The sequence below is a fragment of the Ciona intestinalis genome, chromosome 12, assembly GCF_000224145.3.
Source record: "Ciona intestinalis chromosome 12, KH, whole genome shotgun sequence".
NCBI classification, from domain to species: domain Eukaryota; kingdom Metazoa; phylum Chordata; class Ascidiacea; order Phlebobranchia; family Cionidae; genus Ciona; species Ciona intestinalis.
In genome coordinates this window covers 2,930,375-2,941,498 of record NC_020177.2, presented here as the reverse complement: position 1 = coordinate 2,941,498, position 11,124 = coordinate 2,930,375, and the positions used below count along the sequence as shown (strand labels likewise).

At 38.0% G+C, this 11,124-nt stretch overlaps 2 protein-coding genes across 3 annotated transcripts in view; one reads left to right on the top strand and one right to left on the bottom strand.

The window, feature by feature from the left end:
* The window catches only part of LOC100180048 (ras-like protein family member 10B), a 12,189-nt gene extending 1,977 nt beyond the window's left edge, over window positions 1–10,212 (bottom strand). Inside the window, exon 1 of the mRNA XM_018814456.1 lies at window positions 10,110–10,212. The gene's annotated coding sequence lies outside the window, so the exon portion shown is untranslated. The remainder of the gene's footprint in view (window positions 1–10,109) is intronic.
* Window positions 1–11,124, top strand: part of LOC100183178 — a 36,645-nt gene that overhangs the window by 21,997 nt on the left and 3,524 nt on the right. The window contains exons 2-13 of one of the 2 annotated variants that reach the window (XM_026837100.1): window positions 135–257; window positions 415–504; window positions 869–929; window positions 1,249–1,405; window positions 2,167–2,371; window positions 3,356–3,540; window positions 3,945–4,122; window positions 5,075–5,354; window positions 5,970–6,119; window positions 6,455–6,612; window positions 8,791–8,886; window positions 9,292–9,485. In XM_026837100.1, coding sequence (XP_026692901.1) covers window positions 135–257; window positions 415–504; window positions 869–929; window positions 1,249–1,405; window positions 2,167–2,371; window positions 3,356–3,540; window positions 3,945–4,122; window positions 5,075–5,354; window positions 5,970–6,119; window positions 6,455–6,612; window positions 8,791–8,886; window positions 9,292–9,485 — 1,877 coding nt within the window. Of the gene's footprint in view, window positions 1–134; window positions 258–414; window positions 505–868; window positions 930–1,248; window positions 1,406–2,166; window positions 2,372–3,355; window positions 3,541–3,944; window positions 4,129–5,074; window positions 5,355–5,969; window positions 6,120–6,454; window positions 6,613–8,790; window positions 8,887–9,291; window positions 9,486–11,124 lie in introns of both variants that reach the window. The other variant, XM_026837099.1, reaches the window with a different exon arrangement.

The window sequence follows — 11,124 nt, the reverse complement described above, 5'->3', positions numbered from 1 at the left end:
GTGTCTTGCCTAAGGACACATACGCCCACAATGGTAGCAGCGACGAGCCTTGAACCCATTACCTAATGGTTACAGACAGGTGCGCTAACCACTACGCCACGGCGCCGGGTAATCTTTGAAATTATTTTCTGCAGTGAACAGAAACGCCCGAATTGTAAATGTAACAGAAAAAGCAAATTTCATTCTCTACAACCCTGCCAACCTGACCGACTACGATCTAACAGTTACGTACACATGGGACGTACAAATACCAGAAGGTAAAAAAACCTTTTTTTTCTGGATTTTTTTTGTGGGAAATATAGACTGGTGTTACTTTTTTTAAAAACACGGTCAGTATATTTGGATATTATGTGCTACAGGTTTCCCATCTTGACCCACATTAGTATATATTGTAACAATGTGGTATAATTTTAGATGAGACTTTGGACGGGTTTCTCTACTGTTTTGAGGATGCCGATGCAGCTTCTATCGAAGCCCTATCGAAAAGAAGCATACCGTTTCCTGGTAACTTCCTAATTTCGTGTCTTAACGCACAATTTTGTTTCTATTAGAAGTTTAATTTGAAAATAGTTAAAAATAAATGGCTCGTTTTTTTGTCTGCTAGGTGTAGCGACCACGCCTTTTTTCTTCCAAGTAAATAAAATTCTGTTTTTTACGGTAAGCGTGTTTTAAGAACTGTTATTTTGTCGTTGTACCCTGTCTTTTCGTTTAAAATTTCTAAATCTTCGCTACCGTAATCGAAGAGACAAATAAATTTATGAATAATATGAGATTTTTTTTTAACCGATACTGTGATGAAAAACAAATGCGCCATTGACCAGTACAGCGGGTGCATGATATTACATTATTTAAACCAATATTTTCGCAGGTATATTCTCTTTTCCAGGCGCTGTCAACCCAGGCTTTCCTTCGTCTGACCCCCTAGCAGGGTAAGATTTTACTACAGCTTTTACCAAATACGTATCCGTATACATCAAGTTATATATTTCACTGTTATAGTGTGGGCGTATCGGTACTTGGGCAAGACATTAAACGGCAATTGCTTCAACCCAGTGGTCACTAATGGGTTGTCCAAATTATCAGTCATACAACATGAAAAATAAAAATTCCACCAAAAAATAACCACCCACAAAGTAATACACTCGTAAGCTGGTACGAGGTGTAGGAAACGGAACACCCGTGTCATACCGACTGTCGTATTCGGGCCAAGCGAGGATAAAGTAAATTACATTCATATATTTTACATAGGTGCCAACACTACATTAACAAAACGTTCTGGGTAACCGACCAAAACGGTAGTTATGTTGATTGCCCCTTTCCATGCGAAGACGAAATTGGTCCCCCTTGTGTTTTAAGCAGTGTATGTTCTACTTTAAGAGACAGAAGCTGTACTGCTGTCAATAAGGTATACACTATATATCAGATTATATATATTATAGTGGGGTGGGGGAAGATGGGACACTTTAACACATAATTTCCAAATAGCCTGATCGTGTTTTAAAGAATTAACAACGGTCTGTGGAAGTCGTGAGGATACGGTTTTATAATTCATTGAATGTTCTTTGTTTACTACCAAATGGAAAGAGTAAACTAAACGAAAAGGTGTCCCATCTTCCCCCCCACCCTACCATACATGTTATCTAGCGCTTAGAGTTGACGGGTTCGAGGCTCGATGCTACTACCATTGTAGGCGTGCCTGTATTTCGGCAAGACACATAGTAGCAATTTCTTAAAACCATTGAACCATTTTGTGTTGACCAAGCTATCAGCCATACATAACAAAAAATAAAAATTAAAAAAAAAATATTTACCCACAAAGTTACATACGAGGTAACTCTTAAGCGGGAACGAGGTGTATGAAACCGAACACTCGTGCTGTTATAACGACTGTCGTTGCCACACAATATTCATTCATACTTAAATTTAGTGTTTAAACTTTAACGATTTAATTTAACGTTTGATATTAAAAGCTCAAGATTTTTGTTTGAATAGGGTTAATAGTTCAAGCTGGGTATTTTGACGTAGAACGTAAAAAGCATGCGGTTCCTTCTACGAAATACAGTTTTCGGATCCGGCCAAAGTGCAATAACCATTTACTGCTTTCCTGGAACCTAAAAATCTTTTCTGGCTTCTAAAATTCCCTAATTTCCGATGTTTATACTTCAGTCCACCAAAACCGCCACATTCGAAATCAGTTTTGGGAGAAAGTACTCGTTTATGGTTTATCCCTACACCGGCATGCAAGTCAGTTTAGACGGGACAGGAAGATCGGAAAAAGTTGTTCTTTTCTGCGGGCATCATCTGGTTGAAACTGTAGGAGTTCACCATTTAAAAGCGTATGAGTTTTGCCGCAGTGAGCAAAACATAAGTGGTAAGTTTTTACTCATAAAATTCTTAAGTTTTTGAAAAAATATTTTGTTATCAATTACGTGTTATTCAATTTTTTTATTCTCGAGACTTTTAAAACGAAATTTTGATGGCCATTATTACATGTTATAGAATTGTTTTAAATTCTCAAGACTTTTGAAACGATATTTTGTTGTGAGTTACGTGTACAGGTTTTATATTCCGTAAAACGATATTTTGATGGCCATTACGTGATGTTATTGAATTGTTTTCAAATTTCTATAGATTTTGAAACGACATTTTGCTGTCAGTTACGAGTTTTATTAAATTGCTTTTGAATGCTATATTTAAATTCAATGTAATTTGCGGTTTTTCAATACACATACGGTTTATCAAATACACAATACAACATACATCTAATAACAATACTCCAGCCTATTTACCAAAGAACATAGCGGCCTATTTATACGTAACAAGCTTATTATACATAAACCGCTTTGGTCTAAAAATATTTAATATTTCTAAACCAACTGTTTTACATATAACGATCGTGCTTTATGCGCACTTTTTTTCTTTTAGAAGATTAACTTGATAATAATTAAACCTAAATGGCTCGTTTGTCCGCTATAGGTGAAGCGACCACGCTTATTTTCTTCCAACTAAATGTAAAAATGTTTTTAACTGTAAGCGTGTTTTAACAACTGTTTTTTTCGCTATATCCTGTCTTTTTGTTTAAAATAATTTTAAATCTTCGCTATCGTAATCCAAGCGACAAATAAAGTAATTCTTATACTACGGTGGATAAGATGGGACACCTTTAGCACATAACATTCAAATATCCTGATCGTGTTTTAAACAATTAACAACGGTCCGTGGAAATCGTGAGAATACGGTTTTATAATTTTTTGAATATTATTTGTTTACTACCAAATGGGACGAGAAAATAGAATGAAAAGGTGTCCCATCTTACCCCACCCTACTATATTATTGAAACAAGAATATATCACAGAACTGTCAACTGCGTCCAGTCCGCCGTCCAATTTTCGACTATATCGAGTTTACGATAATTTTGATGATCATTCTGCCACAGTGGTGATACGATGGAAGGCCCCACACGACGTGGTACGGGGCAAAAGGGTTACACGCTACTTTTTCAAGATAGTGGGGCACGGAAAAGCCGACGTTTCTGAACGAGTAAGTAGACTAATGCACACTACGTTTTGAAAAATCACCAATTTTTGAAAAATAGTTTTTTAAAAAATTTAGTACCTTTTGGTCGTAACAAAAAAGCATAACCTCTATTTTTAACTGCTATATAGAGACAAATTGTATTTAATATTTATTATACTTCAATGCGCCTATATACTGTCTAATATACGTACACATTTTAAGATCAATAGTAGGGCGGGAAAATGGGACACCTTTCCATTCTATTTTCCGTCCCATTTGGTAGTAAACAAAGAACATTTAAATAATTTTAAAACAGTATCCCCTCGACTCCCATGGACCGTTGTTAATTGTTTAAAAAACAATCAGAATATTTTGATATTAAGTGCTAAAGGTGTCTTACACCTTACTTCTACTTAAAAATTGCACAGGTTACTCAAGAATCTGACACGCCAGACACGTACTACAACGTAACGGTGACCGGGCTACAATACAATCAAACACACAGATTTACTGTGACACCAATCGTCGACCGAGAACCGTCAGAATGCGGCATTCTTGGCTGTCAGGAATACGGGGACCGAGCACACTTATCGTTCTTCATTCAAGGTGGGGGTATGTGTAAACTTTTCAATTTTCAGCACGCACTGGGACAGCATGAGCATGAAATACTAACAGCCAACCTTTACCGGCACCATGAGGCAGTCGGTATTACCACGCTGTTTTTAACCGAGAGGTAATAGGTTCAAGGCTCGTTGCTGCTACCATTGTGGGCGTATGTGTCTTTGGGCAAGACACTAAAGGTGGCTGTACACAGTATCCGACATGCGAATTTTCTTGCGAAGTCGTATGCAAGCCCATTACTGAGTTTCGCATGCGGCAGCCAAATCCAGATAAAACAGACAAAACGGACGAATTCCGGATACTGTGTACAGCCACTTTTAATGGCTATTCCTTCAACTCTGTGTTTACTTATGAGTTGTCTAAATTGCCAGCCACACAGAAAAAAAAACAGTCACTCATATAGTTATACGTGGTAACTCGTTGGCGGGCACAAGGTGTGTGCAACAGAACACACGTGTTATAACGACTATCGTGTTCCAGCCAGGCGAGGATAAAGTTACATTCAACCAAAAAAGGTTCACGGTCTAGCAGATACATTTATAACACATGCTGCATGTTGTCATGCCACTTTTGTACAATTAATACCTTAAAGAAGATACGTGGTTATGTCATTGCTTGTAATAAGAGCACAGGATATTAAATATGGGATTTTCCAAGAAACAGTATAGGGGCTATTGCTGTACTGTATGACATAGTACCTAATCTGCATATTATCTTATAAAGCGCAATATCCTGTACGTTTATCACTAGGATTTTATATACGTTGCAATATGACTTGCAAGTAACGAATCATTTCTTGTATTAAAGTTGGGGTAAGATGGTCCATGTTTTATTCTATTTTTATGACCGTTGTCCCATCTTACCCCACCCTACTATATACATAGAGCAAAAAAAAAAAAAAAAAAAACGAAAATAAATGCCACCAAATACGTTCCAGATGTGGACGCCTGTAGTGTTATAGCGGGTACGAACAAAACAACATACTGTGACGAGCATGCAGATTGCGTGGACGTAAAACCCAACAGAATCTACCCAGCAAACTGTAGCTGTTGGCCAGGGTACTATGGTAACGGGGTTCTAGAAGTATGGGAAAACGGAGAGGGGTGTAAGAATGTAAACGCCTGTTTGACGAGGTTGGATTCGAACCATGTTTGTCACCCTAATGCGCTCTGTGAGGACGACGAGCCACCGAGTATGAGTGCTTCATGCAGTTGCCCGTAAGTCATAGATTTATTTATCCTTGGAAAAGAAAAAACGACTATTGCTTAAACCCAGTGGTCACTAATGGGTTGTCAAAATTGTCAGCTATACAAAAAAAACACTCTCAAAGTTACATACGTGGTAACTAGTAAACAGGCACGAGCTGTATGAAATATAACACACGTGTTTTAACGACTGTCGTTGCCCCGCCATGCGAGAGTAAATAAGTCACATTCATTCAGCATTAATCGTGATTGCAGCTTATATACGGTAGGGTATACGATGTTATGTGCGAACGGTATCAGTACTATAAAAAATTTACAGTTATTACAATTGCAATTCTTGAAACGTATTGGTTTCTATTCTATATTGGCAAGGTCCCACAGCAGCGAGGCAAATTATAAGCATTAATAGCCAGATCCTATTATTGACCTGAACCCTAAATTCCACTGGTTCTCAATGGATACGAACGTTAGACCTCGCCCATGTACAATAGAACGTGGTTAATCGTATGTATATTAGACTTGTTTACCATCCTGTTCTGCAGTTCAGCACGGCTGCATTGAATTTGACACCCAACCTTTTTTGTTCTGTTGTTGCAATGCAAATAACGCAGATTGAGGTTTTTACAGACAGGGATACTTTGGCGACGGCTACCGCAACGGTTCGGGGTGTACTGAGACACGGTTTGTCATTGGTATAGCAGTTGGTGTCCCACTTGCCCTGTTGGCCGCGTGTGTACTTTTCTGCTCGGCACGAAGATACCAGCGACTACGGAAAAGGTGAAACGAAAAAAAAACAAAATGGAGATTTCTTGAATTATTTTTTAATCACGATCTGGCACGGAAATTTGCTTGCACAACAATGTTATGCAAATTGGGGTTTGCCCAACGTGGTATAACGTATATAACATGTAAGAATTTATGTTTACCACAATATTTTGTCAATCCAGTGTTCCCTATAATGGGGTGTCTAAATTGTCCGCCATGCAGAAGAAAAAACAGTCACCCACTAAGTTGCATAAGTTGTAACTCGTAAGCTGGCACGAAGTGTTTAAAACAGAACATCGGTATTTTACGTTGTATTCACCGTATACATGTCAAACCATATTTTACAGGGCTTTGGATCTTAAGATCTCCAAATTCGTGGTCGGAAGCAGTTATACCTCACCGTTAGTTCTGGCAAACAATAATATCACACCCAACTCATCAGCTCAATACGATTCAGTGTTTGGTCGCAAATGGGAAGTCGAAAGAGACCAGCTTACTCAACTCGGTAAGGACTTGCTGTGCAATTAGTTTTAATCCGTAAAAGAGGTACTTTATGGAACACCTTGTTGTATTTTAAGTAACTTCGTATTACTCTATAGAAGGTCATACAAGCGTTTACAATATTCTACAAAAGCATTTTGCGTTTAAAAATAGCTCCTAATGGCAAAAACCGGCATGAAAGCACATGTGCGGGTAATAGGCGAAGTTTTTGACCTATACACTCAAGAGTTTAGTATGACCTCTTTAATTACATATAGTTATAAACATTCCAGCCATTAGGTTACAACAGTTTTTCAAAGCAACTACATTCGTGCAGTGACTAGCGGTATTACCGCCTATTCTCAGCGGAATTCAGTGGTGTAAGCCATGTAGAAAATATCGACAGCTTACCGGAACGTTATTAAATATGATTGAGTGAACAGCGTTAGGTTCTCGCTAAATAAAAAGTTCGCGACCTTGGCGGGGTGGGTGTTAAACCGAATTAAATTTTCCTCGCTATGCAACAACTTTAAAGTTGTCTTTAATCCGTTTACAAAATTTCTTGGCAAAAAGAAGGGCGGTGACTTTGTGTTCTAGAACCAAATGGTTAAGGTTTCGGTGTACAGTCTGCAAATTACTTGCAATCGGCAATTGTTACCGCAAGCTGTATGGTATCGGTTTGTTTATTATTCAAAAACCGCTGTTGATTCGAGCTCTGATTAGACGCCTGAAAGAATTTGCATGCTAACACAGTAACGAGTGCGGGGCGCAACTACTGGCCCTAAGCAGGCACTGGGAGATCACTCGCGTGAACTTATATACGGTATAGGGCAATTCGGTTTGCATTTCAATTAATAACTAACGTTCGTGTAAACAATCTCTCAAGGTAAATCATATCAAGCTTCATTTGTTTATAAAACACGCCAAACTCGGCCCAGGGCTTTCGCCTGAGTACTAAATAATATGCGCTTTATTTCCCGAACTAACCGAGCCAGAGTATGATTAGATTGGAAATAAACAAACGGATAATGCCTCCCGTTGCTTACAGTTTCGATAAATAACAAAAACTGCAATCGGAAATAGGGCTTAACTAAAGCAATATGCGCATAAACAAGTTGGACGTATGTTATATCCCTTAATAACTGTGCAGCAGTCAAACAGTACCATGCCTGTTAGTAACGGTAACGCATAAAAGTAGGGAGGGGGTAAGATGGTACGTATGGGGTGGGGTAAAATGGTACGCGTTTTCATTCTCTTCCTTCGTCCAATCTGGTAGTATCTTAGTAGTTTTAACAATTCAAAACGTTTTTTTTTTATAACCGTGAGGATATACCGTTATATAAATCTTTAAATTTTCTTTATTTGCTACCACATGGGACGAGAAAATTGAATAAAACATGTCCCATTTTACCCTATGACCCATAGGTTGGTACAATATAGTAGGGTGGGGGGAGCAGGGACACCTTTAGCACATAATATTGAAATATTCTAATCGTGTTTTAAACAATTAACAACGGTCTATATAGGAGTCGTGGGGATATGGTTTTTCAATTTTTTGAACGTCCTTTGTTTATTACCAAATGGGGTGAGAAAATAGAATAAAAAGCTGTCCCATCTTACCCCACCTATTACTATATATATATATATACCTTCTAGCGCGATTACGGAATTTTATTTTTCCAGCATATGGCTTGTTTACGATTCGCGTACTAGCGTATCGTGCTCAATTTCACGTTTTACCTAAAAATAGTCGACAATATCCGAAGCCAGTACAAAAGAAAGCGATCAAGTTGAATTCTTGACCCCGTACAAATCTCGTCGTTCGGCTTAATCTACTTCGTAGAAGGTGACCAGGGTTTACACAGCGGGTTTTTATCATGATTTTTAGACGGGGTTTTGGTTGGTGGGAGATATTATCTAGTTTTCTGCGTTTTTTTCATTTCGCAGCGACAACTATCAACTACAATCTGAGATTGAGGTTTACAGAAGTGATTTAAATTATTGCGATAAAATTTTACCTGTCTCTAATTTGGATCCCGCGAGTACATTATCTTTTGCATCAAGTCAACAGGCGTTCAAATCGCTATTTCAATCACTCTGTCCAGGAAACGGAATGATTTTATTCGATAAATACGGACGGGAAATTTCAATACAAACTCAATAAACAGTTGTTTACTTGGATTTAAATCATATTAACTTGCAGAGGTCATTGGGAGAGGGAACTTCGGGGTTGTCCACAAATCACAGTGGTTGAAAAACGACACAGAAACTACTGTTGTGGCCACGAAATCGTTAACTGGTATGTTGGTTTTATTTAGAGATCTATAATTTATTGTAAATTACTGCATTTTGACTTATGGGGAAAGATGGTACACCCGTACCACATAATATCCAAATATCCCGATCGTGTTTTAAGCCATTAAAATGGGTCTATGCGAGTTTTGAGAATACGGTTTTATAATTCTTTAAATGTTCTTTGTTCACTACCAAATAGAACGAGAGAATATAATGAAAAGGTGTCCTATCTCCCTCCACCCTACTGTATATGACATAACTCGTATGTCGGTTTTAATTAGAGATGTGTAGTTTATTTTTGATGTATTTTTGGGTCTTATAATTTGCATGCGATCATGTCCCCACGCACGTAAATCACGTTTTTATCGTTCGGAGATCACGATTTTAATGTACGTGTACTCCTATACAGGCGCGTACACGTCAATACATAAAGAAGATTTCCTCGCTGAAATGGCTCTGTTAATTTCACTTGGGCCGCACCCCAACGTACTAAGCGTACTAGGGGTTTGCACGTCGATGTGTTCTGAAGATACGTCGCCTTTGCTGCTTACCGAATACATGCCATACGGAGACTTACTGCATTTCTTATGGAGCGCCAGAGAGGTAAGAACCCCAGGCGTGGCCTGCATGTCGTGACTGGACTGGGCCAGTTTAATCTGGTTTAATCTCGCGCAGCACGATTTAAAACTAAAGGTCGCATATTTACAAGAGTACGATTGTGGAATTACCGAACTGCGATTCGGTAAATCGCCAACGAACAAAGTCATGCTTGTTACTCGCTTTCGAAATAGTTCAAAATTTTCCGAATGACTCGGATTAAAGAAGAAATCTATAAACATTTAAAAAAATTACAAAATGGTGAAACGATGGTATAGTACTGTGGGGTAATATGGGATAGCGTTAAAACCTAAATCCCATTTTCCTAATCGTATTTTGAACAATTAATAACGCACTTTTAAAGTCGCGTGGCAATATTTTGTCTCATCTTATTCTGTAAATATACCATGTCCCATTTTACCCCACTTCACCATACGCCTATACTGATGTCACAATTACCTATACGTTTAGTAATTCGCCGCTCAAGTAAACAACGTGAACGTTATTTAAAGGGCGCAGTAATTTATACCTATCGACTACTAAAATGTATGTTTTAGAATAGGCTATAAGCCATTGTACAACAAAATGCAGAAAAGCTTAAAGTAATTAGGTGCATACAAAAACACTTACCGATAGTTTTCTGAAGTACAACCACCTGAACATGCAGCGGTTTTTAATTAAATACACAAACATATTTAAAATTTTTACTATAGCGCTTCACTGATAAACACAAGATATAAATAGTTAACTAAAACTGTATACTGCTGAGGCAAACTGAAAAGTAAACAAGAAAAACAACGAACAAACGAAGAAAGGCAGTCGCCGGCGCTTATTGCAAAAACGCGCCAATTCTATAAGAAACTCAAAACTGCACGGTTGAGTAACTTTAAAATGTGTAGTAAGTAACCGAACGGGAATGTGTATTAACCTAAATGGGTTGCGGTAAAATAGTACCTGTTTTCATTTCATTTTATGATCTTATTTGGTCGTAAACAAAGAACTTTACAGAATTATATAACCGTATCTTTACGACTGTAAAAGATCGTTGTTATTTGTTAAAACGTGATTGAAAAAATATGGGGTATTATGAGCTAACGGTATCCATCTTACCCCACAAGATATAGTAGGGTGGGGGGGGGAATTCAATGAATTTTAAGTAGGGTGGTGGAACATTCAAAGAATTTTAAAACCATGACCTCACGATTCCCATAGACCGTTGTTAATTGTTTAAAACACGATCAGGATATTTAGTTATTATGTGCCAAACGTGTCCTGTCCTTCCCCACCCTGCTATATATCAATTTAGTTTGTTTTAAACTTTTTAATATTTATTGTTATAGGTTACTTTTTTTGACCATCGTTTAAACGTCTACAGTGCAAGCAATAAATGCTTATCTTTTGCGACTGCGTATATACGTTTGGCCTTTATCATTCCTGCGCGTTTGAAATACGCGTGGTAAGCGGATTTAGCAAAGACGAAGCCAACACTTAAGCTAGCAGCGCAAAACACGGGTTTAAAAACCCGCAGCGTTATCGCGTTCTAGCAAATTGTTGGGTAAAAACTGACATGTATCCGGCGTGCGATAGAGAGAAAAAATGCTGAGCAGCAAACACTCAAAAACAACTAATTATAGAGAGTTCCCGA